The sequence below is a fragment of the Rhinolophus ferrumequinum genome, chromosome 10, assembly GCF_004115265.2.
Source record: "Rhinolophus ferrumequinum isolate MPI-CBG mRhiFer1 chromosome 10, mRhiFer1_v1.p, whole genome shotgun sequence".
Taxonomy (NCBI): Eukaryota; Metazoa; Chordata; class Mammalia; order Chiroptera; family Rhinolophidae; genus Rhinolophus; species Rhinolophus ferrumequinum.
Window position 1 is genome coordinate 65643686 of NC_046293.1, and position 21394 is coordinate 65665079.

The 21394-nt window shown below is 39.0% G+C and overlaps 1 protein-coding gene across 6 annotated transcripts in view; it reads right to left on the reverse strand.

Moving 5' to 3' along the window:
* Positions 1-11521, reverse strand: part of BEST3 (bestrophin 3) — a 45687-nt gene extending 34166 nt beyond the window's left edge. Inside the window, exons 1-4 of one of the 6 annotated variants that reach the window (XM_033117006.1) lie at positions 11312-11521; positions 9497-9665; positions 5989-6083; positions 5275-5508 (exon numbers count right to left, since the gene is read on the reverse strand). In XM_033117006.1, coding sequence (XP_032972897.1) covers positions 5275-5508; positions 5989-6083; positions 9497-9648 — 481 coding nt within the window. In that variant the 5' untranslated portion in view covers positions 9649-9665; positions 11312-11521. Of the gene's footprint in view, positions 1-5274; positions 5509-5988; positions 6084-9496; positions 9666-11311 lie in introns of those variants that run through there. The other 5 variants (XM_033117008.1, XM_033117011.1, XM_033117007.1 and 2 more) reach the window with 5 other exon arrangements.
* Positions 11522-21394: the final 9873 nt, after the last annotated feature.

Below are 21394 nucleotides of genomic sequence, written 5' to 3' on the forward strand. Positions count from 1 at the left end.
AAAACTAAAGGTGTCCTTTCCTCAAATTTTACTGTCTTCTAACCACTATTATGGGCTACAAAGCACAGAAGGAAATTATTTTAGAGAAATACAAATGCAATATAGAGATAGAAAATTTAGCTGTTAACATAGTTATGTTTGTCTCCAAAAACGATTCATGGAAGAAAAGATTTGTAATCATTTTTACTGATCCTTGAGGATAGGGACCATATCCGTTCTTGGCTTACAGCTGTGCTCCAGCACTCAGGACAGTGCCTGGCGTATAGTATATACTCAATAAATCTTTGTGGAATGAGAAAACGCATGACAGATTTAGCAACAGCTTTAGTAATGTTTTTACAGGAATGTATATAATTTCCCATTATCTACATTTATACTCTGGTGAGTCATTTTGAAGAGAAATATTTTCTTCTCCTGATCACTGTGAAACACAAGATAAAATATTTTGATTCAGTGTCAGACCATAACGTAAGCACCTAATTAAAGCCATCACATGAATCAGCAAAGATCTGGAATTGTGCACCTGACCTGACTTGGATGAGTGACATGTTCCAGAACAGGTGATTAGAATTATTAGATTTTTCCGGGGTAGGTTTGTAGTCAATAGGCAAAATGACAGAGTCTATATTGCCACTCCTCTGGTAAGTAACTGATAACAGACCAGTTCATGGAATTTTCAGCACAAATAGACATTATTTAGCATTCAATCGTTATATTTCTGTTTTAATGTGAACAGAAATAAAAAAACTTCTTATTTTTAAGAAGCATATGCATTTCCCCAGCAGTATACATTTTAGTCTTTTTAATTTTCCAGAATAATATAATGAGACTGTCAAAAGCAAAGAAAGTTCAGGGATTAGCAGGTGAGAGACGTCACTCATTGGGCTCCCGTCAAGTGGTTGCCAGATGCATCAGAAGGCGATGTTGGCCTTCATTCTCTGCCCTCCCACTCATTTTGTCTTGGCCAGCCCCGAATCTTTGTGGCAGGGGCCCTCTCTGAAGCAAGAAGAAGAGGGAGGAAAACCCCGAATACCTTAAAACTCCTTGGTTCTCAGAGTGTGATCCAAAGTCTCCAGAAGCTTGTTAAAGACCCTCATTTCTGTACCTCACACCTGACTTACTCAATCAGAATCTCTGGGGCTGTATTTTGGGATTTGCATTTTTAGCAATACTGATTTTTAACAATATCTAATGCACACAGAAGTTGGAGAACATGTACTTTTCCAGATAGGTGATATTATGTAGGGAAGTCACCTGACAAGAGGTTTTTTTGTGCCCTCAGCGTCCTGCCTTTGCCCCTACCCTTGGGGCCCCCGTGTTTTACTTCCTGCCCTCTCTGCCCTCCGATGGGGCAGGTATCCTGGCTTTGGGCTCAGGGGATCTGCCAAACATTTTCTGCAGTTCCTGAACTTCCTGTTCTTCCCAGAAACGTTGGCACAGGCAACGGAGAGTCAGAGAGTGGTGGAAGCATGAGCCCAGTTGGGAGAGCTTGGAAACTGACTCTGTGTGCAGCCTGAGTCAGCACTGTCTGCTGAGGAAAGGAGCAGGAAGTCAGTGAGTTAGTGCTGCACACGGACAGAGAGGGGTCCACCCATATGACTGGCCGTGGGGCAGCCAGGGAGGACCCCACCTCTGAAGCGTCTCGCCCAGGTCCCAGGATCATGGCTTGGAACATTTGCCCCGTCACTTAACACACAAACCTTATGCTCCCGAGCTCACAAGCTGTTCCACTACCCTTTTTCCTGCTGTTTCTAGAAAACACTTAAGAAAGAAGGAGAGCAATAGGGACCTTTTTGTTGCGGTAATCAGTGATTACCCCAGAGGGCGCTTGCAAAAGCTTTAGACCCCTACTGTCTCCCCTAGTTCTCTCCCTTCTTCAGCCGCTCTACACAAACCAACAAAACAATCATAGTCAGAATGATACTTGTTATATTCAATCAAGTCTAATTTCAATCCTCTAGACCAGGGGTGTCCAAACTGCGTCCCGTGGGCCAACTGCGACCCGCGATCCATTTTTTATTGGCCCGTAGCAAATTCCAAAAATATATTTAGTTTACTTAAATAAACCAGGTGAGGCAATACGTACTTCACCTCGAGTGAGTGGCCCGGCTGTTTGTGTATTTTACCGCATATGGCCCGTGGTGAAAAACGTTGAAAAAAGTTCGGATACTCCTGCTCTAGACAGTGGTCTCTGACCAGACTGCTGCCCGGAAGCCTCTCCATAATGCTGGGAACTCCAGCATGGCCAAAACCTTGAATTCACTCTCTTTCTTAGTCGTCGCTACTTTATTAATGGCAATGAATTACTTAGTGGTTGCCAAAGCCTTTTACCAGGGGTGAGAAAAAGAGTTTGAAAAATAAACAGCTCAGAAAAGACTCAGTGCTTTTGAAAGTTCAGTGTATAAAGAAGCAGCATAGAAGCACGTTTACCCTGTTTCCCCCAAAATAAGACCTAGCCCGACCATCAGCTCTAATGCGCCTTTTGGAGCAAAAATTAATATAAGACGCGGTCTTATACTACATTATATTACATTATATAAGACGGGGTCTTGTATGTCTTATAGAAGACCGGCTCTTATATTACAGTAAAATAGGGCCGGGTCTTATATTAATTTTTGCTCCAAAAGGCGCATTAGAACTGATGGTCTGGCTAGGTCTTATTTTTGGGGAAACACGGTAAATGCAGGTTCCCTAGGCCTTACATCCCATAGCTCTGCTTCAGTAGGTCTGAGGTAGGGCCTAGGACCATGCATTCTAAATAAACAACTCAAGTTATTCAAGATGTAAAGGGCCTGTGGGTCTTCAGATCACACCTTGAGACACCCTCATTTAAATGTACTTCAAAGAACGAATGACTGATTTCCAGATTCCTTTAGAATGGTTGGGGGTTTTGGTGGTTGAGAGAAAAGTATTCCAATATTCTAATAAATGCCTTGGAAAGAGAAAAAGGGTGGACACAAGTATATGACAGGCATTTGTACAAATTTGACAAGGAGTGAGCTTTGGTATTATGAAAATCACACCTAAAAGAAATGAAATCATGTCATTCTCCTATTCACCTCACCCCTTCTTCTTGCCTTTCGGACCTGCGCACAACTCAGGTCTGATCCAGAGGTCCCAAAGGCCTCTCCATCGCTAGCCAACCCGGCTTCCTCCTGATTTGCTTTTAATATGAAGGTGACGCTAAGAGGCTGAGATTTGCTTTGAGAATTGGGCCTGGCGTCTGGTTCCTGTCCGAATGCACTCTCTTCCTTCCAAGGATGTGTCAGGACTAGAGAAATATCACTTTTATTCATCCTAGTAATCTTGAGCTTTCACTCATCAATTTTGAATGGGTCAAACCTTTCTTATTTATTTTTAAGTCTTTCTTCAGAAGTGGTGATTCTTATCGCATTTGATCCCATAGACCTTAGGGTAAGAACATTAAGTTATCAAATAGCATTTTCCACTTGGTTATTCTAAAGCAGTATTCAACTTTCAAATTTGGAGGAGGCATGGCAATTGATTTTTTAAAGTTCCTACTGGTTTTACATCATAATACACATACCTGTGCATTTGCCAGGCCATTGGTAATGTCCACCTGAATTCTTAACAACTCACTGCAGCCGTTACTGTCTCCCATCTGTACCCCTGACATCGTCCCCAAAACCCCTCCTTCTTTATTTCCACCTTGATTTTCCCAGCCTCCTGGTCATTTAGGTCAAGAACACCTGGTATGTCATATCAAATGAGTCTTCTAAAGTGACCAAAGGGCTATGTTATGCTGTTGTACTAGATGATTTCATTATTAATAGCAAGAACTCATGTAACATTTACCGTGCCAGGTATCGCTCTAAACACTTTGCAAATGTTAACTTATTTAATCCTCACAACAAACCAATGAGGTATATGAAATAGGTAGTATTATAAATTACTATAAACTCATTTTATGGACGAGGAAACTGAAGCATAGAAAGGTTAAGTAATTCACATAAGGTCATGTAGCTAGTAAGTCAGTGGAGTAAGGATGCGAACTCATACTGTTTTCTCAGTCACTATCTATATTGCCCAATAAGAAGGCAAAACCAAAGCAAAGCAAAACAAAACAAAACAACTCTCCAAAGACAAACAAAAACATTATTCTTAAAAAACCCCAGCTATTTTCAGGGATATTTCAGAGAAGGAGAATAGATACAGCGACCTAATATGAGACCATACTGAATATAAAGTCAGAATCATTTAATGATTCTTATGTCTTCTGTACATTCATTAATACATTCCAACACGATTCGATCTATTAACCCAGCAAACAACCAACACTTAGTCAGCACATGCCAAGAATTATGTCATTTAATCCTCATCCCACTGAGGGCTGGTTTAACAGCTTCTTTGCTAAATATTAACACTCTGAAGAGAACCATCCTTCCAACATGATTTGTACTCAGCATAGCAGGTCCGGGAGCCTAGCAGAATAGCTGCATCTACTTTGAGGAGTAGGAGAGACAACAGACCCACACTGCAGCAGCCTTTTACTGCTCTCTCAGCGTCTGCCCAGATCAGGCATGTCCAAACTGTGGCCCGCGGGCCAACTGCGGCCCATGATCCATTGTTAATTGGCCCGCAGCAAATTCCAAAAATATATTTAGTTTACTTAAATAAACCAGGTGAGGCAATACGTACTTCACCTCGAGCGAGTGGCCCGGCTGTTTGTGTATTTTACCGCATATGGCCCTTGGTGAAAAACGTTGAAAAAAGTTTGGACACCCCTGGCCTAGATGAAAACCCACATTGCTGGTTCCCGGCAGAATCTACTTATATTTTGGGGGAAAGTATTAACTTAGGAATTCTGAGCCTGAGTTGTAATTGTGTGCTGTGTGATCCAGGGCGGGTCAGGACCTCTCTGAATCTGTTTCCTCCCTTTCTCATGTTTTTTTGAGGCCCAAATGAAATATTTAGGAAAGTGGATAAACAGTAAAGTGCTAGAGAATGTAAGGTAATACTACAGATGGGTTTAGTAAATATGGTAATTATTATAATATTTACCTAAAGGCCACGTGACTGCAAATTTGAGATTGACGGTCTGTCTGCTTCCCCTCGTCTGCCCCCTAAGTAAACTTCTTGAGGGCAGGATCCATATCTTATTTGTTTTTGCCTGCTAAGACTGTTTCTGGCACATAGTAGGTAATCCATAAGTTTCTTGAATGAATGGATAAATAAAAGGAATTTTCCAAGGAATTTCGAAGGTTCCCGTCTAGGTTGAAAGGAGCCCATGGAAGGAAAAGCCACTCACAATACCTGCTTCGACCACGTGGTCCATCGTCGGAAAGCGTTTGTACACAGCGGTGCTCACGGAGCGGAAGATGAGCAGGGACGTGAGATTGACGTAGCGCATCAGCGTCCTGCGGAGCAGGCGCCCATGCTCGTCCCTGCCGTGCACGCTGCTGGAGATGAGAAACATCAGCCTGTCTGGCCAAGGCAGGTTCACAAACTGGTTCCACCATCGGTTCACGACCAGAGTAACGTAAAACCCTGCAGAATAACAGGAAACTATAAAGCACTTTTTCTTTTTTTTTTTTTTTTACAGCAGACACGTTGTCGACACTGATGCTTTTAGCAGAATTTTAGCCTTTTTAGGGGTTGGGGTGTAAAAATATGTTGTTATCCATACCTTATGATTTTGCCCTCCAGAAAAAAGAAAAATGTAGTTTGTGCCTGGCAATGCCATAGCACCCAGTCAGTGGGTATTAGAACTCAAATATTGACAGCAAACATGGAGAGTTAGTGAAGAGAAAGCGTCATGGTCCAATAGCAGACAATTACCTCAAACTTGTTTGGTGTTAATTTAGCAAAAGCAGCCTAGAAGGCGAACCATATGGTTGATTCTGGTTATTGCAAGCGGTGGCTTCTCAGGCATGCCTCTCAGCTTGGAAACACGCCCATGCAGACTCATCGGTGTCATCCTAACGGAGACAGCTGTGTGGCTGCATTCTGCGTGAGACCTATACTTACCAAGCACAAAGGTTACTGGAATTTGTTCAGCATATCTGTCACAGTAAATTGATAATTTTTCAAAGTAACGTTTTTGGGCTCCTGTAAGTAACAATCTGGAGCAAAAATAAAATGCACAGCCCTTTATGATATTATACTTCTGCACCTGCTTTGCAAGTGTCATTCAGTGCAAACAACTAAGCACAAATAATCTTAATTTTTTTTTTTTTTAAGGAGCAATCACTTTTTCTTTTCTATCTAAGCGGATGTATCTCAAAAGCTTTTTTATGTCTGAATAGTTCAAGTACTAACATTTTTAGTACATAAATATTGTTGGTCATGAGACAGTGAAATTTATTTACCATTTTGTTTCTAAATACTTTATATTTTTAAACTTTATATGATCAGTGCATTGGATTTGGAGCATGATACCTCATAAAAGAGTCTGTTTTTCAGTGATTTGTCAGGTGTACTCAAAAAAAAGTATCTTGATTAAATAGATTACAATTATCATTAAGTAATGGCCCTGAATTGGACATCTTGATCTTACTTTCTCTTGAATATCTACTCAGCACATTGTTGATTTGTTGTATTACAAGGGATATTATAACTTTATTTTAAAGACTGCAATTACTTAAAATATAAAATAACACAGATTTAACAATTAGAAGTGAACCTCTTTATTATTATATTTGGTATAAATATCCAAATTTATATTATAGATCTGACCCAAATCCATTTCATGGTATTGTTAAACATAAATTCATTTAATGGACGTATTATTGATATTTCTGTTGTTGGGAGGGGATTGTGAGTCCAAAGAAATGTCTAAAGGTAGGTTAATAATAATAATCAAAATCTGGAAAGAGAAGCAAAAGAGATGAATTTGCATCCATGAATGAGTGTAGCTGTTCCAAAGGAGAAAGGGCTCCCTTAAAAAGATCCAAGTTGACATGTTTCAAAGGCCTCTTTGGGTCAGTAGAACGTTGAGAAAGGAAGCAGAGGAATAATGGGGTAACAGTGAGCCACCAATCAGACTGCAGAAGAAGACCTGGGAGCTGGTGCTGACAAGGAAAGTACGTGGGGTGTGGGGTGCGGGGTAGGGTGGAGTTCCTGCCTCAGCTTTGAGGAGGTGTCAGACATTCTGAAATCAGGAAAAGCTGACAAGAGAGGCATCTACTGGTTGCACGGGCCTATCAAAGTCATGCTACTGACAAGTTATAGCCAGAATGGTTTCTGATACTCAAATAGAAATGGTCAAAGAGGATTTAATTGTGGATAGCACAGACCACAGGATCAGACAAAGCCAGATTTGAATCCCAGATCTACCACTTACAGATTTGGACTTTGAGCATATTTTTACATCTCTCTAAGCCTCAGTTCTCTCATTTGTAAATGGGAATAATAATACCTATGTATCGGGGATGTTATGAGGATTAAACACTATATTATATAGAAAACAACATAACATATGGTGTACTTAATAATAAAATGATTGTTATTAATAATTGGCCAAAGGAAAAATATTTAGCTAATAGACACATAGAAATTTTACTAACTAGAAAGTACTACACATATTATTTTGTCAAATCCATACAAAAGTAGGAAGAGATATAATCAATTAATGCTGGTGCTGTTTTATGATTTTTGCTAAGTATAATTATTTGCTTATAGTAGGATTTAAAAACTTAGGGTCATTAGTAGACATGGGAATGAAACTGTTCTACATTTTTTTACATGTATATTTGACTTCCTTGACAAATTCAGCCTATAGTTCTTGGTATACCTTTGATCAAGAGATACGGATCTATTTGAACAAATTTTACAGTTGAACTTTAAAAAATGAAGGATGACTGGAACTAATGGTTATTATTATAAATGTATGCACTCTTTAGTCTGTAGGAAAAAATATATGCATATAATTTTGTGGGGTATAAATAAGATATTGGAACAAAAGTTAAAGCCCCATGGAGCATTTCTGGCTACAGTGCAACTGTTCTAAGGGCTATTCTATTCTAAGCAGCAGTAGCAGCAATAAATTCACATTAGTAAAAATAAACTAATGAGACAATTATCCTGAAACATCACATGTCTTCCACCGTTTCATATTCTGAAGGATGACACATAGTCAAAATAATATATTTATAAGACATATCTGAATAATTATTAGAGATTTTAAAGAAAACTTTCCCTTTAAAGATGTTTTGCCAAAATGTATATCAATATATACATTTGTTTGGAACAGTAGTTTTTTTTTTCTTGTTTTTATTTTATTTTATTTTATTGGGGAACATTGGGGAACAGTGTGTTTCTCCAGGGCCCATCAGCTCCAAATCGTTGTCCTTCAATCTAGTTGTGGAGGGCGCAGCTTATGGCCCATGTGGGAATTGAACCGGCAACCTTGTGTTGTTCAGAGCTCACGCTCTAACAAACTGAGCCACGCGGCCACCCCTGGAACAGTTGTTTTGATGTGTAGCAAAATAACCCTTCCTATTCTACTTTCGATGATTATCAACCAGCTAAATTAACATCCCTCTTCTTCAACTGGGGTCCTGTTGCGGCAAGGAAGAATGTAGGTGAGAGCAATGATATACGAATTTGTTCATTTGTATGCAGAAGAAAAATAACAAACTGATGTACATAGAAAAGGTGGAAATACAGCCTCAAAAACCTTTTTAGCTTATCTTTAAGTTTTAACTTCCCCCAGAGAAGAAATGTATGCAATCAATTTTAATTTAAAAACATTCATAAAGCTTCACTTTTATAATATTGATAAAATTTTATTAAGACTATAAGTTTTAGTCATAAAAATGTTTCTTGGACAAAACATTACTCAAATTTTCTGTCAATCTGACAGGCATAGCTTATGATGTTATAAAGAACAAACATCTCCTTTTTTGAATATAACATGCCCCAAACTCAGAAAATATAAAGAAAATAAATTAATTTTCAGGCTTTTTCTTTAGTTGAGGTATAGGTAAGGTTGGCAGGCACCATCCTGGATAAGATCTTGTCAATCCAGGGAAAAAGAAAGAAAGTTCTTGTATCAGGGTTTATATGCCTGATAGACACCATTCACAAACATGTTAATTACATAGGTAGTTGCCACAAGCTGTCAAATCACAAATTTAAACTGTGAATTAACATAACTGAGAGAGGCACAAATGATTATTCGTCTGTGGACTTTCCTTTCAAAATGATCACATAGCGAGAATCTAAGCATACATCTTCCACGTTATGCCTATAACAACATTCTTGATGCATGACTAACACCTCATCGTGATCAATGAACGTGGAGCTGGAAGGAGAACCACCTGAACATGATGGTTAGCGTCTACTTAATGTCCTAAAAATGGTTAGGTGTGGAGTAAAATACCCTGTTCTGGGAGAAGAAGGTACAGAGAGGATCATGCAAAGGAGGAGGTTACGTAACGCAAAAGTCAGCGGCAACCACAGGGCTCAGATTTTTGAGACTGTATTCTCACGTGATCTTTGATGGCCACTGAAGGAAACATGCAAAGGAAAGTACCTGTACACCAAACTTATTGCTGTGTAAAAAACAGCAAACACAATAAATTCCCTGTACAGTAGTTTGTAGATGCTGCCTCTCCACTTGAGGAGTAACCTATGAAATCCAAAAAAAGTCGCATTGGCTACTTTACTGGAGTAAGTGACAGTCATCGTGGATAGTTTTTTTTCTAGAAGAGCAAGGAGACAAAACACACGTAAGAAGCAATGTTTAAGACAGAGCATAAATTTGTATCTCAAAGGAAACCCCAGCCAGCAACTGCTCAGCCATCTTCCCCTTTTTTGCCTGTCTCAGTTTGTATGATTTGGAATTTGGGGACCACTACCACCTCGGTGCTAAATGGTTTAGTAGAAAAAAGGAGGAAAGGCACCTCTGGAAAGAGTAATGTTAGAAATTGTAAGCCTGCCTCAATTTCTAAGTATTATTATTTTTAGATTACATAGCCATTACTCCATAAATATTTGAATGACTAAATAAGAGATATATGTAAGATATGTTATAATGTTGCCTATCATATATTTTCTTAATCCATAGGAAGAGTTAAGGTATTGATATGCTATATCAATTGACATTTCCAAAAGCAGTGCCCAAACTTATTCTTTGGGCTTTATTTGCTCAAGTACGTAAAGAGGTATTTATTTCACCCTTAAACTTCCTACGGGGAAGTTATGGCTCTCTTCTTAGACATCAGGAGATATTGTGGGAAAGAAGCAAGTTCCTGTGAGAATTAATTGATGGGTTATTTTTGGTGGTTTAGTTGGATGTGGTATATCCCTCATGGAGCTGAGTGCGTAGTTAGCACTCTATGCACTCCCAAAGGGGGACAAAATGTTGGGCCACCATGATACTCAGGAAGGTGCATTTTCCCATTGAAAAGTGTAGCGTAAAATGCTTAGGGGTGGTTCATTCTCTGTTTAGAACCCAACAACAATTACAACAACAACAACAAGAAATGAGGCCATTATTTAGGACTCTTTCCACTTGGATCTGTTCCATGGATGAGGGTAGGATGAACACGGGGCCTCAACTTTCAGTGAGTTCTTTGGAATTCCATTGCTTTTCACCAAGACATTAATCATTCAGGTTTTCAGAAGATGGCTCAAAGAAACCTAATCGTTTTTTGAAAATCCTGCTCAACTAATCTCTGGCAAACATGGAGCATACACAGAAAGAAATGATATTTCTTTGAAACCTTTTGGTTTTTTCAAAAGAATCTATGAGGAGTTTTACAGAGCTACTTAGATGGAAATTATGGAGCTTTTTAGATAGAATTGTACTAGACACAAGAAAGAAATCCTATAGCCAATTTCTTACCTAAAGTAGTCTACAGCACACATTTAGCTATAAACAACAAAAAAAATACTGCCTTTATTCAGAGCTGGGAAAACAATCCAACTGTAATTTGCCTAGTTTCCCTAAGGAAATAAAACTCTGGAACAACAGTCACAGTATTTTTCTATAATCACAAACGTTAGCCTTCCACATTACTGATTTTAATACTAAAAAAAAAAATAAAACAGGGCCTTTTGGCATAAGTAAGTGGCATTACGAAAGGATGGGACTCATGCCACAAAGCTGGTTTCATTTTTCTATCTTTACCTTGTCTATTTGTCTAATGTGAGGACAGCCCAAATTGGGAGAGGAGCATAATAAGCCTATTTCATAATTTCTTCTCATAGTAGTTTTAACGAACAGTCTTGAAATAGCTTTCTGTCATGTAACAGTTCCGCCTTCTATTTAAATTCTGTCAGAAGAACTTAAGATCAGAGTAGAGGTCAGAATTAAAATGCAGAGGTATACTCTTTTAGCACTAACCTAGTTATTTGGTGTGGAGTCTCCGACAGGGAAGAAAATCTTCAGGCTCCCCACTGAACAGGCGTTGTTGAACTCTTCGCTTTCACCCTTCGCTCGTGCACAGATTTTCTTTCTGTGGTCTGGCCACTGAGAGGACCCAGACAAGTACAGAAGTTAAATGATTTTCCACTTGTGGAGGCCTGTTTATGCCAATTTGCCCACTGATGACAGTTATAGCCGGGAACAAACAGAAGCAGCAGCTGCTGAGGTGGCTTTTTTCTAATCTATAATTATAACTCCACCTGCCGCCCAAAGTACCCCTTTGAATGAGAAGTCGGAGGTGACGTGAAGGAGGTTGGGCCCGTTTAGGTCTGTTATTTTCATCTGGACTCTGCCCTGGGATCAAGGAAGAAAGAGCCATTTTCCCCCCTAAAGAGTTCTGAAGAGGCTCCACCATCCAAAAAAGGGAATTAGGGCAGTCTGTGTGTGCTCAAAACGCAGAATAAATTCTTGTGAAGCCGTAAACTGGGGCAGACATGACTATAAACAGGATTTACACTCATTGGAGAGGTATTGAGAGTGCTCTTCCATTAAAAGCAACAAGCATGTGTGTTTGAGAGAGACGGACAATTTTTAAAAGAGCATAGGGTTAGTACATGGGATGGCTTAGTAGTGGAAAATGATTACACACTGATGATTACCTTTGTGATCTTTCCATGGTCAGCTAGGAAAATGTTTTCTCTTAGATCATGCTTCCGCGTTTTCTTCTTAAAAGAGAGAGTTCACGAGCACATTCTTTAAATAATGGAATGATTGCAGGACCAACTCCTGGGAGTCTTCCAACCTTCTAAAGTTACATGTACACTGAACTACAAAATCACTACAAAAAAACATGTATTTTTGTGGAGAAAGATATAGAGGAAAAAAATGTTTATTCTAGAATTGGGAATATGCACATTTAGACATTTTACTACAGTATTTTTAAGTTTCAAATGCATTAGACTGGTTTCTTTATCAAACTATGAGTACCTTAGAGCAAAGATGGAGTTAGAGGTGCCTGATTTCTTGCGCATCCCTGCTTGTAGTTCCAGCATGGAGCCCTGTGCATAGTGGATATTCAACATGTGTTTGTTGTTTATCACCTTGTCTTCACTACGATGCTTCCGTTAGTATATTTGGGGGAATTTGTGACTATTTTAGAAGCATATATGCAATGCCACACATTTTATATTTGGGTTGCCGTGAAAAATGGTAGGATAGATCTGATGTTGCATTTGTAAAGGTTTGCAAGACGGATCAATGTTATAAAATTTGAGTAAATCTAAACCCAAGTGCTTATGAGGTATTATTAGTTTTTAAATTTTCACTCTTGCATCTTCTGTTGGTTGTGTGGTAGCCCTGCAACGTGGCATGACTCCCAGCCGTCTTGACTGCATAACCAGGGATCTGCCTCCTCTGTGGGGCACTGTTGGCTGGTCTCGCTTTGAAACAGAGGTAATTATGTCCCTCTCTCCCATCAGGCTGTTTTGACAAATGACTAATTAATGGTTTGAGAAAATATTCTAAATTCAAATTAGTTAATAATGATTAGATTGAATGAATGAACTCCCCTTGTTGACCTTTGAGTCTGGTGGCTATTTCTAATGGGTACGGAAAGATGTCATTTAGAAATTAACTCATTAGAGGTGACAAGCCTCTATAGCCTCTTTCAGTATATTTAACAAAGGCCAAATTGCAAAGTTAACTGTTCTTATAACTTTTTGAAGAAAACTTTAAAGTTTATGGTTTAAAATAGGCATATTTTTTCTAGATTCTAAAAGTAACATGTCTATTAAAAAATAAAAGAAAGCAACATATAAAGAACAGAGTGGTACTCTGTCATGCCATCCTAGAGGAATGATAATCATTTGGCATAAAGTTAATCTTTCTAAACTTTTGTAGAAAATACTTTAACTCCTATGATTAATAGCAAACAATATGAGAGATAATTAGGCAATTTCAGGCATCTGAAATAACTATACCAGTCATATTTTCTTTTGATAGCAAGTATCAAATTTTGTCATCTTGACCACTCTGGTTTTCAACAGTCCTGATAAACACATTTGTTTTTTATTCCAGTAAACCTCCAATGACAGGACAATTCATAAAAAAAGAAAAACCGATCATTTCTAAGTGACGGGAATACTGATATTTAATCCTTAGATGTCAAGACAAATCACCCTTTGTTCCTAAAGGGAACAGAAAACAAGTTTAAGTAGCCACTAACTACTACTTCCTAAAGGAGAACCAGTTATTTTAAAAGCCCATCTTCATTTTAAATTAATCTACTTATTCCACTGACATGAGAAATCTTTTGCCAAATTTATTTTGAGTACTTGATTGCACATAGTTATGTGTATGCAAAACTTTGCATTCAAACATTAACCAAAGACCAGAAATTGTTGTATTTTGGAGGATTTGATTCTGACTTTTGGACATTGGTAAATGGGGACTTTTGGACATTATTAAATGGGGAACAAGGAATCAGTAAACATTTTTGAACAGGAAAAGGGCTTGAAAAAAACCTGTGTTGCAGGAAGGTGAGTCTGTGAGAAGGGAGATTGATGGATTTGAGTGGGCAGGGACTGTCGTAATGGAATCGGTTTGAAGGTTATTATGGTTGTTCTGGTATGAACTAGGGTGGTGGGTGAGTGGAATGCAGAGGAAGGATGGTGAGAGAGAGCCCAAAGGAAAACCACCACTGGAGGTGAGGAAGAGGGAGAGAAGGAGGAGAAAAAAGTCTGAGATGACTCTTATTTGCTCTTTGAGCCTATTTGCTCATGAAGAATAAGAACTCCAGAATATGATTTCAAATTTATTCAAGTGACACAGTCCTTTGTAGGGTGCCATGTAATTTTGATGTGTTTTATTTGATTCCGCAAGTAGGAATATTTTATCAGCGAAGATAGATGCAATTTGGAGCTCATGTGCCATAAAAAAATCAAGTTGCTGAACTAAGTATGATGAGCTGATCCTAAGTATGATGAGCTGTTTTTCTGTTAATATTTGTTTCTGACACTTATTCATTTTGGTGTGTGCTGGATCTCTCTAGAAAAAAGATAGCAGTCAGTGCCAAAGTTTCAAGAAAAAGTCATAGAGTAAATGTTCAATGGAGACTTTTCATTCATTCACCTTTTTTTCCCCCACAGCAAAACTCCTTGGTTCAGTTGGTTTGAGAACCACTCACAGTGATATTTTTCCCCCACAGATAAATTTTTATTGGCTCAGTGAGACTGTAAGTTTCTTTAGAACTCATGTTTTGCTCTTTCTTGGAAACTATGTATTGGTTGCCATGATGGATCAATAGCTGCAAAATCAGGAGCTGACTGGGATAAGCCATGCTGTCGTCCAGATGTGTGGCAGTTTCTGATATATGTTGGAGATAGAACTCTGCCAAAAATCAAACAAAATGGGTGGGAAACCTCCTCAACTGATTTATTTTCTCTTTGATTTCAGGGGAGACGTACTGAACTCCAAAGACTAGAAAGACTATTGAGTTTTATTACAGCTGAAGCTTTAAACTCATAAGACACTGGATATTTGAGAAGTCATCATTACTTTCCTTACAGAGAGTAATTGCCAACTCAACAAAACAGAAATGCATTAGTTCAAATTCTGAAGGTTATCTTTTTCTAATGGAAGGTACAGAAACTTTGTTCTATTTTAGGGATGAAAGCTTAGTGTCTAGAGAATTATCACTATGGTGCTTAAAGTGTATCCAGTACTTTATAATCAATAATTTTTCTTAAATGCATGGTATCGCTTAGCTCAGGTATATTCCAGATTGCTACAAAAAAAGTTGCAACGTAGAACCAATTAAAAATCACTTTTATTTCACACGAAAAGGCATGCAAATCCAAATATATTGTTTATTCCAAACAGCTGTGAAATTCTGTTACATCATCACCATCATGGTAGAAGGTGACCATTTTGGAAATTACATTACTGTATGGGTAAAGGGAAGATATAGGTAAACAGGAAAAATTCTATGCATAAATACTTGGACAAGTCTAAAACTTTTCTTATGTGGTAAAATGCACGTGGAAATGAAAAACAATTGTTGATTCTAATTTTCTAATATGGTACGTCGAGCATTCTGAAGATATTTTTTTAGTTTCTTAACATTTTTTTAGCTCCTTAAGAGTGGTTACTACTGGGGAGAGTGGTGGGCTTGGAGTAAGAGAGTGAAGGGGACACTTCAGTTTTTGTTCCCATATAATTTTGTATTTTTAAAATAGCATCCATATTTTCCTATTGAACCACATGCAATAAAAAATCTTATTAGATGCCACTTCCAAATGTAGACCTCTAGCCCAGATCTTTCACCCATCTCCAGACTTATATTTGATATTTTCATTCAGCATCTCAAACCCAACGTGCCCAAAACTGAACTCCTGAGTTTTTCCCTAAAACATGCTCCACCTGCAACCTTCATCTCAGTTGATGCACATTCCTTCCTTCCAAAAGGTCAAAAACCTTGGAGTCATTCTCAGCTCCTCTCTTTCTCTCATACTACTGTCCAATCTTTCCAAATTCTGTTGGCTCCACCTTCAAAATATACTCAGAATCTGTCACCTCACTCTCTCATCTCACAACCCTGTCTCTACTCCGCCCACCTCATCCGAGCCATCATCTCGATCATTCTCCCAGCTTCCTGGGGCAGCTTCCCAGCAGTTCTCCCTTCTTCCTCACTTCCTCCCTTCAGTCAGTGCTGACAAAAAGACAGAATGATCTTATTAAAGGTAAGTCAGGTAAGTCAGGTTACTCTGCTGCTCAGAACCCCTCAGTGGCTCCCAGTTTCTCTCAGAGTAAAAACCCAAATCCTTAAATGGCCTGCAGGATCTTCCATGACTTGTTCCCATTTCATCTCTGGTCTCATTTCCTATTATTCTCATTACGCTATGGACCTCTCTGCAGCCACACTCATCTCCTTTCTTTCCTCGAACGTACCATGCATGGTTCATCCCATCTGAAAGCCTTAAGAATGGCTAGTCTTCCTGCCTGGAATGCTCTTCTTCCAGATCTCTAAGGGGCTGTCTCCCTCACCTTTTTGAAGTCTTTGCGCAGATATCTTCCCAATGAGCTGACCTCCCTACTTAGAATTGCTCCTGGCCCTGCATGTATGTGGAGGGCTCCCTGCCCACAGCACTCCCCACCCCCCTTATCCTGCTCTACTTCTGCTTTTTATCCACACGGCTTATTTCCTTTGAATATACCGCATAGTTCACACATGTATTGTGTTTATTGTCTGTTTACCCCAACTAGAAGTTGCCTGAGGGCTGGGAGCGGTCTGTTTTGTTCACTGACAAAAAAAGTACCTTCAATAGAGCCTAGTTCAATAAATACATATTGAATGAATACATTTCAAAAGAGACTAGAGAGGCTTCCACTTTTTCTCCTGCTTGTACATTTCATGAGGGCAGGTTCCATGACTATTTTGTTAACTGCTTTATATCCAATGCCCAGAAAAGCTTCTGGCGTCTAGTAGGCACCCAATAAACATTTGTGGAATGAATAAGGGAACATATATTTTTATTTAGAGGTTTAGACCATCTTTTTCATATAAATGGCTTTTATAGAATAAAAAAAAAGGACTCTATTTTTCTTGCGATAGGTTTTACAGTGTGTCAGAAAGCTAAAGACAGGTATCCCAGGGAGCCCTGAGTACTGAGTTTGCTTTCTGTCTGTACTGCGGATGCAAACTCTGCATTCTGTGTGGTCACCTCTTTTCTGAGTTTCTGTTTCCTTAGCTAAGTGACTCAGGGCTGAGAATAGGGGTGTGAATGGTCTCCTCCAGGCAATTCATCTGTAACACCACCTCTCACCTTTTGCTTTGTTTTCTTTACTGACTGCAAGGAGATTCAGAGTGGCAGACTATTGCATATTAAATGGCAACAAAATATTTCAAAATGGAGAGAAGCAGATATAAATTGATTCATTCTACTTCCTGTTGACTACTCCACAGTGTCATTTTGTTCCAGGCATGGCACTGAGCACTCACTTGGCCAGTGACAAAAGCATTAGGTACCCTTTAAGATAACAGTATAGTGAAAGGATGAGTACAGGAAATGTTCTTTGATGATGGCCTAGGTGGTGGAGATATCATTCTTGTGGCTCAGAAGGTGCCTTGGAGTTCTTGACCTTGAATGCCCTTTTGGGTAGGGGATATAATTCTTGGTGAAGATTAAGTTATGAAACGTCCTTTAGTGGAATTTTAATGATGCAATCCCAATAGCAGAGTAATGATATATGAGAGATGTGGGTCTTCAGATCCACTGCTATGGTAGTGTCTCATCTGTCTCCAATATTACTATGGTGCATTATTCCAGGATGTGAACATTTGGGTACACCAAGCAATGGGACATTTTGAAAATGCACAGCTTTTGAGGCAGATTCCTGTGATAGCAAACCAGAGAGCTTCGATGGAGAAATATTAAAAGGGGCAACAGTTGCTTTTGGCAAATGGGCATCCACACACAGTCTTTCTGAGAAGGGTTGGCATCTCCAAATGATCCTTTCAAACATAAGGCTGAAAGCGGGTCTTTGTCCACTTACGAGGAAAGAAGATTCTAATCTGATTCAGAGGATGAGCAGCTTGAGCTCTTCCAGGAACTGGTCATGCCACATACCAGGCTGACTGGCACAACCACATGTGATGATAGGCAACTATCTGTACTTCTGACACACATGGTTTTCTTCTGGTTTGGAGCTCTTGTGTCTCCCCAGAAAACCCAGCTCACGGTGAGCTATATGGAGTCAGGAGCTTCCAAGACCAGTTGTCATTTCCTTTGAACATGCTCAGACCTGGACATAGGATTTGCCATGCTGGGTCAGTTTTATGATTCATTCCACTCTGTTTTCTACTTGGAGAGCAGCAGGGATCTCTTTGATGCCAACTTTAAGGTTAATAATTTCCAAGTTTCTATTAATTGCCAATTATGGTTCTGCGCTCTCTAAATAATCCATCAAATTCTTGAAAACAGTAGTGTTGTTTTCTCGAAATGACAACAGGCTCACTGTAAAAATTCAAACAATTCAGAATATGTAAAAACGAAAGAACAGAGATGTCCCAAATTCTACCAATGAACAATAACTGTTAACATCTGGTGACTGTCTTTCCATAGACATTGCATGCCTAGATACACATGCATATTATTTTCCATAAATGAGATCATATTATACATGCTGGGTGCTAATCTGCTCTTTCACTGCACAATATGCTGTGGAATGAAAGGCAGCATGCATATCACATGTTTTATGTATGTGCTCGATACTCCCTTATTGAAGTCCATTTAAATTGCTTCCAGTTTTTCACTTTCAAGCAATGTTGTGATGAATATCCTTGTGCACATTTCTTTTCATGCTTCTGCAAGTGTCTCTTTGCAGTAATGGACTGTATTATTTTTGGATCATAGACACCTTTGAGAATCTGACGAGAGCTATAGATCACCTCCCTTGCAAAATACACAGTCATATACCTCGTTTTGACTTTGACTTTTCTTTTTTCTTTTGGTGGTTCATAAATATGCCCCTTGAAGTTCATCCCTGGACTTGCTAAGGATCCATGAACCCCAAATTAAGGATATCTACTTTAGGCTTAATTCCAAGATGTGAGTTTTTAAACAGCTTTTAAATTTATTTGTATTAATTTATTGCTTGTTGTGTGAAGTACTCATATGTCCCTCTGTCTCTTTTAATTGGGTCAACCCTCTGGTCTGTGTCCAACTCTAGAGGATTGGTGACATAATAAATAATCAGATTACATAAATTTCCACGGACTGCCAATAGGGGCTGAAGGGATTTTGAGCACAAAACAGTGAATTCCACCTTACTTTGCAGGCTTTAAGAAAGTTTCTTAAGCAAAAAATTTCATAGGTTAAAAAAATGTATCTGATCATTTCATTCCATCATTCAATAAATAGATATTGAGTCACGGCTATGTGCCAGACATGGTGCTCGGAGCCAGGGGTACAAGCTGGATAACACTCCATCCCTTCCTATAAAGAATCCACTGTCTGGAAAGAGAGACAGACATAAACAAATCAGTGTTAGGCAGGGAAAGATTACATTCTGCTATACACACAAATGAAATAGTACGGTTCTCAGGGAACTTCAGGGGGCAGTGTCATTGAAGGATCTCCGTCGGGAGGAAAGAGCCATCCGCTCGGGGGTTGTATAGAAAACCTGCTCCCTTCCCACGACCCAGTCTCTGTCCCCATCCATCGAATTTCCTTCCCTTCTATCTACACAATATTTATTTCACTGCTCAGGGAGACTCAATGTGAACTTAAAATTCAACGATCTCTAGGATGGCTAAAGTGAATCCAGGTAGCCACATGGTTTCCTAGATGTGCTTAGGTCACATGCAGCAATGTATGAGTGGCTAGGCTGATTGATGATAATATTCACTTCTGCAGATTGCAAATATAGATGTAACTCTTAAATCACTCCTGTAGATGAGAAGCAGGAGAAACCAGAGGTCAAGTTCACATATATAGATAAGTAGATTGCTTGCTGTCCACTGCAGTGTGCAATTATTGTAAATACAAAGCAACAGGCTATCTAAGAAGCTCATTTTTGTATTTTTTGATGCACTCTATCCCTCTTGGCTCAGACTTAATAGTTCAGAGCCCTTAGGAATAAGTCATTTCATTTATCTCCACCACAGCCCAGGGATCTTCGGTAGCTTCATTTCCTTTTGAAATAGGTGAATCTTACCTATCTGCGGTGGCTTTCATGCATTTTAGTCCTCTGTATCCATTCCTCTCATTTCCCCACCATGCCTATATTATTTCCTCTTTCCTCCTGACCACCATTTCCTCCTCCTCTAGGCACCTCACGGTTGGTTCGCCATTCACTGGTAAATTCTCCTAGATCTCCACATTTGCAACAATCTTCAGCCCCCATTTACCTCCCTGAGTCAAGCCTGAGGGTTCCTAGGACATGGTAGGAGACCATGGCTCAGCTAAGGTCTTATATTGGGGAAAGAAAGAGGCAGAAGACAAGTGTACCTATTTCCCCAATGTAATAGTTCTTAAGGCCAGCACTCATTACAAGTATTTTAGTTATGCTGGCTTCCCCTAGCGTTTTGATGTATGGTGGGTTTCAGGATAAACGTTGATTTAAAGAAAATGTGTGTGCGTGTGCACTTTTCATTCAAAACTAAAGTATATATTGTTGCATAAAATATGTTTTTAATACATTTATTATTTACACATGAGTCACAGATATCTGAAACCAAGCATTCAAGCCTATTGTGAATAGAGACGTTTATTAAAATGTACAAAGGAGGGTGACTGCAACATCTGTCAGCATCCCTGTCACCCCTCTAGGTTACCGACAGTCGTTCTGCTAAGACTTTACGGTACACAGAAAACCATTTAAAAATCTCTACAATATTTCTTACCATTCAGTGTTGACAAAAAAGCTTTATGTTAGTGTCTAATGTTACTTATTTTGTTTTCGATGCAAAATGTAACTTATTTCCCTTAACTTTTTATACTTCACTGACATGAAAACATACTGCATTATGCTTTTCAAATCTGGTTCACACATATAGCCAGGGATCCTTTTTAAGATTTGAACAGTGTCTTATGTTTTTATAATTAGTATAGCTTCTCTGTTTTTTCATCATAAAAGGGGGATCACAGTAAGGTTGTCACAGGGTCACAGGGTTGTTAAGAGTTTAAATAAATTAATATATATAATGACAGCAACGACTAACATTACTTGAATAATTTTCCACGTGCCAGGCACCACTTTAAGTGCTTTATATGTATTACCTCAGTTACTCCTCCCTACAACTCTACGTGGTATATATTAGGTTGGTGCACAAGTAATTGCGTTTTAAAAGGTTAAAAACAATTGCAAAGACAATTACTTTTGCACCAACCTAATACTATTATTTTCATACCCCTGCCTTTTTTTTTTTTAACAAATGAGGAAACTGAGGGCACTGAGCATTTGATTAATGTGCCTAAGTTACAAGGTGGTAAATAACAAAGCTGGGATTCAAGCTCAGGCAGAGATGGATTCCAGAGCCTGCCCGCTTTCCCACTGCGCTAA